Source organism: Corvus moneduloides, chromosome 8 (genome assembly GCF_009650955.1).
Source record: "Corvus moneduloides isolate bCorMon1 chromosome 8, bCorMon1.pri, whole genome shotgun sequence".
Classification (NCBI taxonomy): Eukaryota; Metazoa; Chordata; class Aves; order Passeriformes; family Corvidae; genus Corvus; species Corvus moneduloides.
The window spans coordinates 13,270,014-13,286,578 of NC_045483.1; the positions used below are offsets into that span (position 1 = coordinate 13,270,014).

At 52.5% G+C, this 16,565-nt stretch overlaps 1 protein-coding gene across 2 annotated transcripts; it reads left to right on the top strand.

Annotated features, from left to right (window-relative positions):
* The first annotated feature begins 2,521 nt into the window (after positions 1–2,521).
* TLX1 (T cell leukemia homeobox 1) lies at positions 2,522–10,545 on the top strand. Of its 2 annotated transcripts, none has more exons than XM_032116995.1 (3): positions 2,522–3,670; positions 5,290–5,527; positions 8,943–10,545. In XM_032116995.1, exons 1-3 carry the CDS (start codon positions 3,202–3,204, stop codon positions 9,163–9,165), a joined length of 930 nt encoding a protein of 309 aa, XP_031972886.1. In that variant the 5' UTR covers positions 2,522–3,201; the 3' UTR covers positions 9,166–10,545. The 2 variants fall into 2 exon arrangements, with proteins under 2 accessions (XP_031972886.1, XP_031972887.1); XM_032116996.1 differs by having other exon boundaries at positions 2,523–3,670; positions 5,326–5,527.
* Positions 10,546–16,565: the final 6,020 nt, after the last annotated feature.

Here is a 16,565-nt window from a genome sequence, read left to right on the forward strand (position 1 = left end):
TTCCAGAAATTTTGAATCCTTGTCAGGACCTAGCCCTGCCTCCCCTTCTCTTTGTCCTCACCTGATGCTGGACAGACTAAGTTCTGACTTACCTATAATCTGTCTCCTGGCAAGTTTTATTGCTCCAAAGCCCCTATATTGGGCTCAAAACCTGGAGGCTGTGACCGTCACTAACCAGACTGGATCACTGGTGGTGACCTTGTGATTTCTTGAGGCCAGTCCCTCTGGAGCCTTTGGCATCTGCTCAGCCTGGGGGATCCCTGGCGCAGGGGAGGCCAAGGCTTTTTCCGGCATCAACTGGGGCCTTTGGGATGTGCAAGCAGCATCAGGCAGCTGTGTTATTTACTGGAGGGGGGAGCATCTCCTGGGTCTCAGGACTTGGCAGCAGATCTGGGTCCCTCTGGATGTCAGAGCTCACTGGCAGGGGACTCTATGGCACTGTGCAAGACTGGCATGGCATGTTTTATTGCTTCCCTGTGGCGACAACCTGACATGCTCAGGGCAGGTGAGCAGGCTCTGCCCCACATCTCCTATGTGACAAAGGGCAGAAGAAGAAGAAGCTCATGCATATCCTGAAGAAGGGCAAAGGCAGCTGCAGTCCTGTGGGGCAAGAAGGCCCCCTGCCCGAGGGCAGCCTCCCGGCCCCGGCTGGCCCCAGCCCTCACTCCCTCCCTCCTCTCCCAGCTCCTCCTAACCACAAGGACTTTGGTTGATGGAGCTGGCGCCAGCGAGTTCCCTGAAGAGTTCAGAAGTCAAGAACTGAGGCAGGTACTGGGAGGGGGGGGAAACCCGACCCCAGCGGGCAGGCAGGGCTGGGTGGTGGTGGGGGCGGGCTGGCTGGGCACCGGCCGGGCATGGGGCCGAGGGGCAGCTGTGGGTTGCTGCTGCTGCCCGCTGCCTCCACAGTCTTCCCAAATGGGGCTGTGGGTGGTGGGTGTCGTGATAGTGACAGGTCTTGGGTTATCACAGCAGGGTTGTGGCTTGGGTGAGGGTGGCAGGAACCCACAAGCACTGGTGTGTCAGTGTGTGTATGTCTGGGGGTGTCTGAATGCACGGGTGTGTTACTGCCTGTTGTGGGAGTGACTGTGGGTGTGTGAATACATACAGTTGTGAAGGTGTGACTGAGAACGTGTGTCAGAACTTGTGTGGGTGCAGGGGCGTTGTAACTGTCTGTGAGTGTGTGGGAACATTTGAACAAGTGCACAAATGTAGGCGTGTGTGCAAGAGAATGTGTGGGACTGTGAGCATGGATGCGCCTGTGAACTCATGAGGGTGTTTGTGAGCTTGTGTGCAGCACGGCGAGTGTGAGGATGTGGATGGAATGATACATCTGGTGACGAGTGACGAGGTGTACCTGAGTGCACAGGCACGACTTTCTATGCCAGCGCATTTGTTTTGCATGGGGGATACCCCAGAGCAGGCTGTCCTGTGGGATTCTTGTGGGCTCTAAACCACGGGCATGCTGAAGACGTGAAGGGCAGCCTTTACCCCAGCCAGGGAGGAGGGGGCCTGGAGGGCCGGTCCCAGCCAGGAGCGGGGAGGATAAGGCGGGCAGAGCACAAACCACAGGGCAAAACCCTGACGCCGCAGCCGGGAGCGCTGGGTCGCGCTGGGCAGCGCTGGTCGGCAGCAGCGGGAGGCCGGATCCAAGGAGACGGCAGTGTCCCTGTCCCATCGGCAGTTCTGCCCCCGGCCCGGCTGCGCGGAGCAGGCACGGACGGGCCAGGGCCACAACAAGTTTTATAGAAATTGCAATAGCGGCTTTCATTTTCACTTTGTTATAAACTTTTAAAATAATTTTGTTTGTTTGGTTGGTTTTTTTTTAACGAAAACGCTCATTTCCCCGCGGGCAGGCGCGGAAGGGCACCGCGGCGGCAGGCGGCGGAGCCGGCAGTGGCGGGTCCCCCCCAGCCCTCGCCCCGCCGCGGTGGCCGCTGCCCCGCGGGGCGCAGCTGGGGCCTGCCATCGTCCTGGGGGAGCCAGCCCCGCCCCGGTTCTCCGGGGGAAGCTGTGCTTCAGGAGCCCCTCGCCTCCTCCCGTCACAATTCTTCTACGGGTCCGGGCACTTGTAGGGTGCCCTTCTCAACGTCCCAGTGTCCCTGCTCTGGGGTCTGGTGATGGGAGAGCCGCCAGCTCCGCGGCTTTCTGAAAGGTGCTGACTTTTGAAATTGAGAATACTCTTCCGGAACAAAGCGTCACGACGGGTCTGGGACCCCATCAGAAGGGGATCCTCCGGCTTCAGCCCTCACTCGGGATCAGCGGCAGCCTGTGGGGGTCGTGGCCTAGGCTTGATTCTCCGGCGGGGGCTGGCAGCCAAGATCCCCCTTCCTAGCAGTCCGCGGCCACAAACTCCGGGACCAAACGTCCCCGCTCCGCCGCCCGGTATCAGCCACTATTTCGCCCCCCAGTGCCCTGCGCGCACCCAGTGCTCACTTTATAAGGCCGAGACGGGCGGTGATTTTTTTTTTAGCGGTGGGGTGAGGGTGCGAGGGGGGGCTGGGGAAGAAGAAACTCCTCTTGTGTGCGCTTCTCTGCTGTCATTCACTGGGCTGCTTTCAGCATCCAACCAATGGAGAGTGAGGGCCTGCAGCAGTAGGCCCTGGGTAGGGTGATTGATGGGCAAGCGGGGCGGCGGGCGATCGCACTCACAATCCGCCGCGCTCCGCTCCGAGGGGCTCCCGGCTCCCCACCGCCCTCTACGGCGAGGGGTCCCCGGGGCACCCTTGTGTGTGTGCGTGTCCGTGCGTACGTGTGTGTGTCCTGGGTGAGAGGCTCCTGACGTGTCTTGGTACCTGGGGGTGCTGGGTCTCATCGGAGCGGGACCAGTGTGCGTGGTTGAGCTGTCGCGTCTCCGTTCCTGGAAGCTGTTGGGTGTGTTTGGCGCGGTTGTGTCTCCAGTGTCTGTGTCCTGCGCCGCGCTGGGCACGGCTGTCGCGTCCCGGGCTGCGGGGGTGTTTCACTCTTGTACCTGGGCTGCGCATGGCTGTGCTGCTGTGTCTCCGTGCTGAGCGTGTGGCTGCCGTGTCCCGGCCTTGCGTGGCTCTGCTGGCGTTTCTTGGGTTGCTCGGCCGTCGTGCTATGGGACTGAGCGCGTAGCCGGCGTGTCCCAGCTGTGTGCGGCCCCGTTGCCGGTTTCGGGGCGGTGCGGGGCTGCGCTGCCCTGCCCGGGCGGAGGTCCGGCCCCGGTGCCCGAGCGGCGGCATGGAGCACCTCGGGGCTCACCACCTGCACCAAGGGCAAGCCGAGCCCATCAGCTTCGGCATCGACCAGATCCTCAACACGTCGGAGCCGGGCAGCTGCATGGTGTCGCACCCGCGGCTGCAGGATTCGGCGGACTACGGCCTGGGCTGCATCGTGGGCAGCGCCTATAACACGGTCACGGGTGGCTACGGGGCGAGCGGCGGCGCGGCCGGCGCCTACACCGGCACCTCCTGCAGCATGGGCGGCCTGCCCGGCTCCTACAACGTGAACATGGCGGTGAGCATGAACGGCAACACCTTGAGCTCGGCCGGCGGGGTGATCCGCGTCCCGGCCCATCGCCCCGTGGCCGGCGGCGTCCACCAGCCCCTCTCCGCCGCCGTGCCGGCAGTGAACGGCATGAACAGTCTCACGGGGCTCACCTTCCCCTGGATGGAGAGCAACAGGCGGTACACAAAAGACAGGTTCACAGGTGAGTCGCGCCACCGGCACCCCCTTTCTCTCCCTGCTCCCGCTGCCCCGCTTCCTCTCCCGCCGCCCGGCCTCGGCGAGGCAACCGGTGCCAGCGGATCCAGCCGGGGATCTCTCCGGCCGGATGGAGAAAGCAGCCGGGATGGTCCTGGGAAGTCGGTCCGGGAGGAGGCCAGAAGCAAGACGGGGTGGGAAATGAGGCGTATTCAGTCCCCCCTAAATGAGTTGTGTTTCCTTTTGTTTGTTTGTTTCGATATTTTGGCTGGTTCGATTGTTTGTATATGTGGTTTGATTTTCGGTTGTTGTTTTAGTTTCTTTTTATTTCTTAATTTATTAGGGTGGTGTATTAAAAAAAAATTATTTAAATTTTTTTCCGCGATGCGGCTCGGCAAAGGCGGACAAGAGGGAAAAGGGACGGTAAACTCCGCACACCACGACCCGCAAGCCCCGGGCACGGCTGCCCAATCCCTGCCGCCCGAGCCAACGCCCGGGGAAACTTTCCTTCAAAACCGAGAGTTATTTGGGAAGCACGGCCCGGCCGGCGGGAAGGCAGACCGGCGGCCCCGGCCCTGGCCTGCCCGGGAAGGCCGTCCCGTTGCCTTCCGTAACCGGGCTGGCTTCCCCCGGCTGCGGGTTTGGGCTCAGCCTTCTTTCCTCACCAAAAGGGACTTTTTGCAGACCCGAGCAGAGCGGGGCTCGGGCTGGAGACGCTTTCCGTCCTTGACACCGTTTCCAGGTGTAGCTGGGCTCGTCTTTCGGCGCTAACAAAGCAAAAACTCGAACGACGAAAAGAAATAAATAAAAAAGACGCAAACAAACAAACAAAAGAAAGGAACGAAATTGCAGCGGGGAAAAATCAGTGCCCGAATCGGCCCCTCTTCCCGAGGGCAGAAACCGAGGCCCGATTTTTGAAAGTTCCCGTTTAATTTCGACCCGATGGCGCTGGGTTCGGGCACGACCACGGGTGGACGAACGGGCTTTTTCCCTGGCAAGCACCTGATTTCACCAATCTCTTTCTGGCTTAGACACAATGTGACTTTTCACTAAATTTTTTTTTTTTTTTTTTTTTGGTGGGGTTGGAAAAAATCCTCAACCAACCAAAACCATATATATATTTAAAACAGAACAAAACAACATAAAATGGCAAACAAACAGAACAACAACTCACAACTCCCGTTTCCAGTCCGGGACTTTACTTCCCGTGTACAAGGCACTGGGGCTCGGGCCGATGGGGTTACCGCCGCGCGCAAACGAAATTATCCCGAGCCCTCTTGACACGGAGCGCGGAGCCCCGGCCCGGCGCCAGGACCGGCTGCCGCTGCTGACCCTCCGTTCCCCGGCAGGCACTTGGCCGGGCTAGCGGCCGCCTTCCCCTCCGCCGGAGCCGACCGGTGTTCGGCGGGTGCCCGCAGCACCCAGGAAAGGCCGCCGGGCCTTCCCGGTACCCGGGGCCGCCGCCGAGTTTTTGCAGCTCGTGCGTGGGTGTCGGCGGGGAAGCCGCGGCTTCGGAGCGGTGGGGGGGGGTCCCCAGCCCAGCGGCCGGGAGCCGGAGCCCCTCTGCTGATGTGTCGCTGCTTGCTTCTTTGCCTCTCATCCCCCCTCCTCCCGTGTCCCCCCCAGTGGCCCTCTCACCCTTCACTGTAACACGCCGTATAGGTCACCCCTACCAGAACCGCACGCCCCCCAAGAAGAAGAAGCCGCGCACCTCCTTCACCCGCCTGCAGATTTGCGAGCTGGAGAAGCGCTTCCACCGGCAGAAATACCTGGCCTCGGCCGAGCGCGCTGCCCTGGCCAAGGCCCTCAAGATGACGGACGCCCAGGTGAAGACCTGGTTCCAGAACCGGCGCACCAAGTGGAGGTGAGGGATCGGGGGTCTCGGTGGACAGGGATGGGGCATCACGAGGGGGACAGATCTGGCTGCCAGCAGCTCTGCCAGGAGCATTGGTGGCTGCGCAGAGGCGTGCGAGCCCCGTGTGGGTGTGTGAATGCGAGCGTGTGTGTACAGGTGCGTGTGCATGCACAGCAGTGTGGGTGTGTGCATGTGGTGTGTGCACACCTGCGGGCGTGTGTGCAAGCAGGACACGCGTGTGGAACTGCACGGTCAGTGTGAAGGCGACGCATGCCCGTGTGTGCCCGCACTCAGTGTGTGCGTGTGAGCGTGCACGGGGCTGTGAGTGCCAAACACAGCCCCACGAGTGCGGTGTGGTGCGGGCCATATGCGTGCATTCCACGGTGTGTGCACACCGGACCTGCACGCAAAAAGGTGTGCGTGTGTGCCACGGGGATGAATGTGTGTGTGCGCACACGCGTGCAGTGGGTGCAGTCCGCGTCACTAGTGGGTGCGGAGGCTCCCGCGCCTCTGTCCGCGGCAGCTGCGTGTGGGAGCTCCCGGCCCGGGGCTGTCGGAGTACCGGGCTCTGCACAGCTCGGAGGTTTTCGTCCCCGCGGGGTTCGCGGAGCCTCCTTGCCCAAACGCTTTCTTTTTGTTCTGCTGCCGGCCGTGCCGGTAAAGCCGGAGAGGAAGAGAAGGCTGGGCTCACAAGGAGCCTCCAGGTCTCCATCGCAGTGACCCTGCCCCTCCCAAGCTGCACCTTCCCGGGATGTTCCCAAGGGAAACACCCCAGCCCTGAGAACATTTCCTGCCCTAGGCTGGGGACAGGCACCCCACGGGGGCGGAAAATGATGGGCAAGGGGGAGCTCCCTCAGAGAGCAGAGAAGGGTGGTGCTGCTGGGTGCTGAGCACTGGGTGCTGGAGGGCAGGCAGGCAGCAGCTTCTTCAAAACGGGGGGAAAGGGCTTCCCCAGGGTCTTTGAAGGGTTAATAGGACAGTGATTGCCTGAGGATGCTGGGCTTGGGTAAGAAATGGGGGACAAAGAACTTGAAACCAAGGGGGTGTGTGAATCCTCGACCCCAGTGAGTTCTTCGCTAGAGAATCCATGGAAGAGCAATACCCCAAGTATCAGGAAGTCTTTATCTGGAGTGATTTCTGTTGGCCAGGAGCAGGATCCTGGAGGAGGAACAGTTCTGCTGTGGCCTGCAAAACGGGGTCAGCTTTGTCTTCTAACCAGGTTTCCTAAGGAAGTGAGGCAAATCCATCTGTCAATACTCTTTGCATCTGTTGGCTAAATTCAGCCTCTTTTGGCAGAGGTGCAGAGGATACAAACCTATTCACATGTTTTACAAAAAATAGCTGGGTAAAGAGAAACAAAATCCTGCTTCTGCCCAAGGGAAAGGCTGCAGCCAGACCTCAGCTGTAATATTAGACATGGGAGAATCTCTGGCCTGAGCCAGAGGGACACAGGCGTGCCAGTTCTGCTTGTATGCGTCTGTGCCTGCTGGGTATTGCGATGGAGATGTGGGTGCCCCTGGCTGATAGCACACCCATCTCGCTGCCTCGGGTCCCTGCACTGGACAGAGGGCTCTGAGTGGTTCCTGGAGTACTGGCAGCTGGAAGAAACTGCTGCAGGCTCGGTCTGAATGAGGCAGTGGGAAGTATCCAAGAAAAGAGGGTTGCTATAAGCCCTCTGAGTTTAACTGCTTAAATGCAGACTCGGGGGAAGAGTCTTGTCTCTGCTCCTTGCCTGGTTGTCTCTGCTGGAGTGAGGTGGCTGTGTGATCGCCTCCTCAGATGTGGGCTCTTGCTTTAGACACATCTCTTTCCAGGCAGATATGAACCAGGGAATCCCGTTCTGGTGTGAATCCATGACTAGACCAGCTGCTTGCAGCAGGGAGATACTTGGGAGCAAGGTGCTCACAGCCATGGTGCTCCTGATTACCCTGGACTTGAGAGTCCCTCCCTCCTCCTGGAGCATCTCCTCATTGTGCAGGGCGTCGTTAAATATTCATTGAAGCAGAGACTGAGCTGCTCCCCAGGCTGCACAGGGATGCTGGTGCTGCTCTGAGTCCCCTCTTCCCAGGATGTCTGATGTGAGATGTTGACACAGTGATTAGAGTAGGGACTGAGCCCTGAACTACCTGCTCCCAGGAGGGAACACTGGCCACATGTCTGGAGGCTTGGGTGCCCAGAGGCCCATTGCTGGCATCCAAGCCCTGGCCTGCTTCACCTTTGGGAGCCAGGTTCCCCCTGCCCTGTGCTCTGAGATGTCACTGTGGAGATCAGAGCTGCCGCTTCCAATTCCCACGACCAAAGTGGAGGAGACATCTCATATCCCCCTGAGCTGCTAAATTAAAAAGCTGCCATTTCCTGTGTCACTGGTCCACTGAAGCTGCTGAGAGAACGTCAGCTGGGCCTGGGGGTATGAGGGAGGGAGAGGATGCTTCGGGAATTATCCTGGAACCAGCACTGTGAGTTGCTCCCCAGTTTTCCCAGCAGCATCAGTAGACGTGCCAGGCGAAGCAGAGGTGACCACAGGCTGCCGACTTTAGACTGACCTGGCATCCAAGCAAGCAGGAGTGGGGTTTTCATCATGGATATGAGAGCATTCAAGCAGTTTCTACCTATCCCATTTTCTGCTCCCAGACAGCCCAGAGCCAAGGCCCTACCAACACTGGAAAGAACCCCTTCTGACCCCCTAACACCCTCTCCTCAGGGATCACATCTGCTGGTGTCATACCAGGCAGAAACGTGTCCAAACTGTTTGTAAAAACACTGTAATTCACCCTTTCCAGATAGTATATTTTGTGCTTTGATTTTTCTTACTGCTAAAAAATCTATTTCTAGTGTTTAGCTGAAATTTTGCTGCCTGCCATGGGAATGTTTTTGCCTTCATCCAAGATCTCAGCAGCTGGCCACCACAGCCTGGCAGACGAGATGGCAAACCTGGATGCTGGAAGAGGATGTCCAGGGTGTCACTGCCCATTTCCCAGCTGTGTGACACTGCCAGTCACTGCCTCACCTTATCCTGCTCTATGCTTTTTACTGGGGCTTTGCATGCTTGGCTCTTGCTGTCAGACACAGAGCATGTTTTCAGGGAATTGCAACTTTTGTAATGCTGTTGTGTGACACTTCAGGTGTTTTGTCTCTGCTTGTTTTTTTTTCCTGTGGGCAGGGAATAATCCAGAGCTATGGGCTGCTCCCAGCTCTCTTTGGTCAGAGCAATTTCTGCTGAGGCCAGTAAGACAGACAGACTCAGTCCCCAGTTTATGGGATTTACTGGCCGTTTGTGAAGGCGGTGTGGGACCGCACCATGACAAGAAACCCTCTTTTCCTACCCCTGCACTCCCACATCATGAGCACCCTGCACAACTTAATCTCTCTGGAGACACCCTTCCTTTGCTTCCCCAGGCCCCCCTAATGGCTCCCTCTCTCCTAGGAGGCAGACAGCGGAGGAGCGGGAGGCCGAGCGACAGCAAGCAAACCGCATCCTCATGCAGTTGCAGCAGGAAGCCTTCCAAAAAACCATCAACCAGCCCATCCAAGCCGACCCCATCTGTGTCCACAACTCCTCTCTCTTCGCCCTCCAGAATCTCCAGCCTTGGTCTGATGACTCCACCAAGATCACCAGTGTCACCACTGTCGCCTCTGCTTGTGAATAAGTCTGGTACCCAGTGATGGCACATACACCTTCTACCGGCGGGGCTGTCCCCAGGGGAACACGTGGCATCTTTGGTGGGACATGTAGCAACTCTGTTTCTCCCCAGGGAGTGCTGGAACCCCCTGATCCTCTGGTCATGTGCATCCTACATGTCCAGCTGGGGAAATCCTCAACAAGGACTGAAAAGAAGGGAAGCCACCCCAAAAACTCTCCCCAGCCATGGAATTGCTGGAGCAGCAATGTTGTTTCACCTCCCCCCAACCCCTTTGTTCTCTTGAAAGTCTCCAGTGTCGACCCTGAACTTGCTGACATGCTGCCAGACAAAAGCCCAGCCCTGACGGACACAGCCGCCGGCATTCATCCAGCTTGGGGACAGGAAAACTTCCTTAGGATTCTACTGGCTGCAGTGCAAAGTCTATGGTCACCCTTATATATCCATCTATATATATATATTCATATATATATATATATATATATATATGTATATATATTCATATATATATATATATATATATATATGTTTTGAACTGGTGGCTTGAAAGAAAAGGCGGAGGCTCCAGGGAAGCACATTTCTGCAGCGAGACTTCTCGGGTTGTCCTCACCGGTGACATTCGGGGATGCAACAAATGGAGGAAACAGCAGCAATTTCTGCTTGTGCCAGATGGGAACCCTTCAGATCTCACCTCGCCGTCTCTCCTCCCCTTTTTCATTAATTTTTTCTTGTGAGGAGGGGAACAAGAGAAGGATCTGACAGACTCCTGAGGACGGTAAATATGATATCTCAGTTGTATGAAGAGCCCAAACAGTCCCTAGCTGCCACGGACTCTGTGCCCATCAGCGTGTATTTTAATAACAAGAAGACCTGCGTGGCAGTTTGTGGGGGTAATGCAGTTTCTTTCCGTGGAATATTTCCATGTAATTTGCAAAATGTTGTCCAATGTTTTATTTTATCAGTTTCCCATTAGAAGGCAGTTCCTGACAGCAAAAAATCGATTTCACTCTCAGCCGTTTAACTTAGTTGTTCTTTTAATTGTACCAAGAGAACGAGACACAATTAAACAAAGCACTTCTAGCAAATGCCAGGAATATATAGAGATATATATATATAAACAGTATATATTTTTCAGTTACTTATAATCTAAAACAGCACTGCCAATTTAAGCAGTTAGTACAAACAAGCAACCAGAAAACCTATTTTCAGTGAGATTTTTAAAGGCATTCGTTTGTTTGCTTTTGTTTGTTGTTTTCTTTTTTCTAAGTTATGCACTTACAAGGTGTTTTATGTGTATTCATTTTATAAAGTGCTTGTGTAATTTATGTGGAAACGAAAAAGAAAATAAAAAAATCTCCAGGGTACTGAATAAATCATTTAAAGCCTTGCTGTTCCCTGTCTATTAGTTCCCCAAGAGGAGACAGCATATCACAACTACGCTGAAGCCTGTGCTATTTTTTTTTTAAAAATGAAAATAGAGTTAGCATTTCCATTTGACTTTGCTCAGGTCCACTTGGCTTTGGAAGCTCCAGATGTAATATACTGTGTTTTAATCCCTGGTCCTATAAATATTTTCAGGCTTCAACCCAGCAGTGCATTTAGCACTTGCTTTAATTGGAGCCTTCTGTGGGGGCTTGCTGGAGGTGGCAGGGACTATGCAGGGGCTTAGCCTTAAACTCATGTGGAATAATTTATTGAATAAGACCTTAGATTGAGGTCTCACCTGGGCTGAGGCAGGTCTACGGATATTTGTGTCTGAAACTGAATAAGGAAAGGGGAATTTGAATATAAAGAAGTGTGCAAAGTACATTTCAGAGACAATCTCGCAGGGGATTGCTCTGGGAACACTGTTTTCCATTCATGCTCTGCCTTGCTGCAGGACATTGTTCCCAGCTTGACAAGCCCTTCTCAGAGGAAAATCAAATGGGTAGGAAAACTCACATCAGACTCCTTTGGGGAGACTCCCAGCCCTGTGGCTGGCTTCAGCCTGGTGTTTCCTTCCAACACTGGGAATTACTGAGTGAAGGATGTTGGAGGATATGACTGAAAAGGGCAGGCAGCCACGAGCAGTGGCAGGGACCCCCTGACATGGCCCTGCGGTCCAGGCTGCCTGTGGGACCTGGGATCTGCTACAAAATACCCCAAGCCTTTGCTACCTGGTGGTTGATAGTGCTCCGGGAAGCTGGGTCCTCTGGGGGCAGCATTGTTGGGGAGTTTGTTAAGGGAGCATATGAATAGCCTGCTTCATCCAAAATCTGCTATTGTAGGACTGGGCTGAGAATTCATGGTGCTGCAGGATTTTCCCATTCTGCAGTCCAATGTGTACGAGAACACAGAGAAACATCTGCAGCAATGGAGACAAGAAGCTAAAAAAAAGAAAAAAAAAGATAAAACACAGGAAAATATGAAATTCTGAGCACATCCATTTTTTGGAGATATCTTTAAAAGATGTTGATTGCTGCCAGAAAACTACTGAAATAAAATAACTTGTATTTTTCCCAACATATATTTCAGGGAAGTCTTTTGTTTGAATTCTGTTTCATACTACAGACAGATCTTTCGATTTTGATTAAGCTAATTATTTAACACACACCCAACTTTGTCTAGAAAGATGAACTCCTTCAGGAGGCATTGCTGTGTACAAATCTTAAATGGTTTACAGTTTGTTGCAGTGTATATTTTTGTTTTCAGGGTTTCTGGATAGGAAAAAACACCCACCACAAAATAATATTAATAATAAAAAGGATGATAAGACTCACTGTTAATATTAAAACTGTTTTCTATTTTATTATTATGACACATCAATATTACAAAATTTAATTCCAAGACAGCCATTTTATATTATCCACATTATTCAGTTCATAACCCAAAATGTTCCCCGGCAAAGTTGAACATACGGTAATTCACGTTCAGGGAATATGTTTAGATACAACATTTATCTATACCTTGTTTTCAAAACTGGTGACTTCTCCCTTTTCCTATCAATCTTTCCTGTTAAACAAACAAACAAAAAAAGACCAAAAGAAGAAAAGGAATCTCAATATGAAATGAGAATATATGTTACATCAGTACCAGAAAAACAGTTGCCTGGTCTTTCTTGTCCCTGGAAAAATTGCTTCTGGAGGAGTTTTCTCTTAAAATATTTCTCTTGGATTCATTTTAAAAATTGGTTTAGTGGCAGAAGGTGTTTTTGATATCTGCATATGTGCTTCCAGTTATTAATATGATGATTTGTACCTAGACAATAAAAGTTGTCTGAAATATGATGGAATTAAATCAATAAGTAATGACATGAAACAATGACACGTAATGTTATGTTTTCTAGACTGACATCACCTCAGCCGTATCCTGGGGCCATCCATATCACATTGAAGGCTGATTTAATTTTTTGTATCATACTTATTTGGGAGCAGGAATAAAATTGCATTAAGATGCCTTGAAAGTCATTTCCCCCTTCCCTTGCTCTCAAAATAAAGCAAATCCCAAACATGAAATGGGAATGAGGGAGAAACATTTTTCTACCGTTTGCTTGTATCTAGGAAATACAGACCAAGGCAGAGTGACTTTGGTCTGGGGTGGAAAAGCCTGTGTGATGCCTGCAGCTGAAGGCACAGGGACATCACAGGGGACCACACTGGGGTTGTGCTCATCTCTCTCAGCCACAACACTGCCAGGGATCGAGAGCTATCATTCATTTGGGTTGGCTATGGATGTGCTGAGCTTTTGAAGGCAAAATCCGGAGCGGGGGAAAGCACCGTCTTTGCACAAGCAACTGGAGTATTAAACATCTGCGTGGAGCTGGAAGAGACAAAGCCCAATGGGATGGGCTGTGGTTGTCTGGGTTTGGTCCCAGCTCAGCAAATTATGAGGGCAGGAGGGAACCAGAGGTCTGGCCCCCATTTAGCCAATTAGTTGAGCACATGAGTCATCCAAACGAGGATCAGTTAGTTTATCTCTGCTGAGAGATGGCCCAGGAAAAGGCTGAAGGGTCTTTGCTGGAGCCTTTCACCTTGAACAGAGCCTGCAGTTGTGCTTTTTCCTGGGCACGGGCCAGCAAGTTTGATCCCTGCAGTACAGGCATGCCCCACTTTCTACATGAGTACCACATGCAGCTTTTCTTGGGCTGCATTATCCTGTCTACGGGGCATTTGATATATATTTAAAGTTATTTCTCCTGCAGCAGCAGCAGCAGTGAGAGTCACCTGCATGTGGCATTTGCTGGAGAAGAACTGAGGCAAGTGTACATGTCCTCTAATATGGTTTGTATAATTGATAATGAAAGGAGGCACTGACCCCACAAACACCCATATGCAGGATCATTTTCATTATCTCACTGTGACTGTTGATCAGTATTTTTAAATGTGCTCCTGATTAACCAACACACAGGAAAAGCTTAAAACTGGGGCTGCTGCCTCAGCACGGCAGCAGCCGGAGCCCATCCCCACGGAGGCAGCCCCTCCTCGCTGCCAAGGCCAGCTCACAGACACTCGGGGCTAGATGGGTAAAAAACCCAAACCAATTTACTGACAAAACTGAAAATGGCTTTGCTGAAAACTGTTTGGGTTACAGTAAAAAGCCATTCCTCTCTGGGGTTCTGGGACAGCTGGAACTTTTTGAATTAACCTTTTTTTTCCCCTGCCAGAAGCGGACTGGCTGAGTGACACTGATTTCTTTGTGCAGTGGTCAGCTTTGATGGCCACTTGTTTGAAAACCGTTTGTGAAATAACATTTAGAATTATCAAATTATCCTGGATGAAAATTTTCTAAATGAGAAGGTCTCAAATTGTGGAAAAAGGGTAGATTTTCTTAAAACAAATACTAAGGGAAGAAAAAAGCCCACAAAGCTTTGATCATCACAATAAACTTCTGTTGGAGTCACACCAGATTGGTTTTTTCAGATCTTTTGTTTGTGCAGCTAAATGTGACTTTGATGATTTAAAAAAAATCTTGTTATTGTTTCTGTTACAGTAGGAAATTTGTTGATGAGCCAGTGCTTGTCCAAGATTAGGACAGAGGTTTTTTGCCCCTTTCCATTAATCAGAAACTCTTTGTTACTGGTAGTTTTAAATGAATTCTATACATTTATTCAAGTCACACCTAAAACTGTATTCAAAGAGTTGTGTTAGTTTTTTTTCTGACAGCACCAGAATAATCTTGATTTTTACAAGTGTAGAAAATAATTTTTGGCTTCCTTCTGTTTTTGTTCGGGCTTGGTTGTTGCTTTTTGTTGTTGTTGCAGCTAGCTATGGTAAGCACAGGGCTGGCCCCAGCAGCTTTCAGCTCTGTAAGTCCAGGTCACACACCAGACTCCAGCCGAACCCCTGTGTGCTGGAGGTGGGCAATCGCATTGCAGAGAGCTGCAATCCCCTGCCCTGCGCTTCCCTGGGGCTGGAATTTCAGTACTTACCCTCAGCCCAGCCGTCCTTTGCCTTTCTGTTTTTGAGACAAAAATAAAATGAGCAGAAATGAGGAGCCCATGCTCTGATTTTCGAGCAGGAGGGAGCAAAGCTTGAGAAAACTCGTTCTCTCGTTGCCTGTAAAGAATGTGAACCCGCTGGTCTGAGCGCTGCGGTTAACTGTCTGTCTTTCCTAGACTGCAACTGTCTAAAAATAACAAAGCAGTGATTAAAAAATATCAATCAATATATACTTTTTTAACTACAGCTGGGAAGCGGTACAAAGATGGGGATAAATGAAAACATGGAGAAAAGCTTTGTTTCCCAGGATCTTCCCTGTCTCAGCAAGAGAAAATTTTTGGGAATTTGTCATGTTTAGCAATTTTTACCTGCTGTTGTGAAGGTTTTAGGCACGTGTCAGGGCTCACCAGACTCTTCCTCTCTAGGTATTCATCTAGAATGTGTCTAGTTTGCGATGTCAGTGCTCAGTGGGAGTTAGATTGAGCTTGGGCTATCAGGTGTGTTGGACAAAAATGGGCTGAAAGGCAGGGCTTGACCCCAGATCTCCCCATGTAAGGTGACAAGAGGGAAGAGGTACAGGTGGGGATGGGGCTTGCTCAGGGTGCTGGTGAGGAAGTGATCACAAGTGCACTGAGTTGTGGCCAGGCCTCTGTGTGCTCTCCTTCTCACAGCTGATCTGGCTGTTTTCACAGGATAGCCTGGGGGAGAAGTGGGGGTGTCCTCTGAGATCAGGCTGGGGGAGGAGAGGATAAAGGCCAGCAGATCCTGAGGAGCCATGATGTAGCACAAGGATGCTCTTCTGAGAGCTGCAGAAAAAAGGCACCAAGTCCACAGGCCGGTGGTGTTTGAAGGCGAGTGGTGAGGGGCACCTTGGGGTCCTGGTCCAAGGGGAGCCTGGGCAGAGGAGGGCTGTGCCCAAGCAGGGACTACTATACCCAGCTTGCCTGGCCCTGTGCCAGTGGCAGGCACTGGAGGGTCTTGCAGGGTCTGGAGATGTCACACCATGGGACTGCTGCTGAAATGCAGATCCTGGCTATGGCATCCCATGGTGACACTGTTGTGGAGCATGGTGGTAACTGCTGGGATGTATCCAGAGCATTTCCCTCCTTCCAGGATTAAGCTCCAGGAAGTTCTATATGCATTTACAGCCCTGTTGGGTTTCTGCCACTGTCAGGCTGTGCTCCACTGCCATTGGAGGGACACCTGCAGCCAAAGAGGGATGTGTCCCAGGCACCCTGCCCACTGAGGCAGAGGCAAGTGAGGGAGCTGTGGCAGGGGCATTTCCCACTCACCCCCATTCATGCAGAAATGCTTGAAAAGGTCTGGCTTTCACTTTGGGGTGGAGTGAAAGCAAATGTTGTAACCTTATCAGTTGTTATGACAGGTCTGAAACCTGACTTTGCTGTGGCTCATACCACCACATCCAGAGGCAGGAGGTGGGATGTAGAGCAGGGTATGCTCTCTGTGGAGAAAGGCACCAGACATCTGTTGGTGTACCCACCACTGTTCCCATGCACTCTCTCTCCAGATTTGGCCCCTTGAAGATCTGAGGATTTGAGCAGAGCCGTCTCACACGCCACAGGCAGAAGCCAGACTTGTAGCAGTTAGGTGAGGGAATGCAGATCCCCTGCTGGGACCCCAGGGTGCACATGTGTGTGCCAGTCCCCGGGGAAACACACCACAGTCTGACAGAGAGAGTGGGGAGACAGGCAGAGACACACCTGTAATGTTATTCAGCAGAAAGGATTTCCTCAGGGACCTTGTGGCCACAGACACTGCCAAAAGAGGTGAGGAGTGAGGAACTGTGTCCTGTTGCTGAACATCTCTGGCATCTCAGGAGCCGGTTTCTCTTCCTTCCCTGCCAACAAGTGGGATTGCAGGAGGTAACTCCAGCCTCACTCCCCTTCCTGGATGAAACCCCGACTGTTGCTGACGGCTTGGCCCAAGCTGGCTCTGGTGGGATAAGAGGAGTGGAGACCCCCTCACACAAGA

Coding starts and splice junctions, on each gene's coding strand:
- TLX1 (XM_032116995.1), top strand. CDS start 3,202: ATGGAGCACCTCGGGGCTCACCACCTGCACCAAGGGCAAGCCGAGCCC. Junction 3,671..5,289: donor CACAAAAGACAGGTTCACAG/GTGAGTCGCGCC, acceptor TGTCCCCCCCAG/TGGCCCTCTCACCCTTCACT. Junction 5,528..8,942: donor AACCGGCGCACCAAGTGGAG/GTGAGGGATCGG, acceptor CCTCTCTCCTAG/GAGGCAGACAGCGGAGGAGC.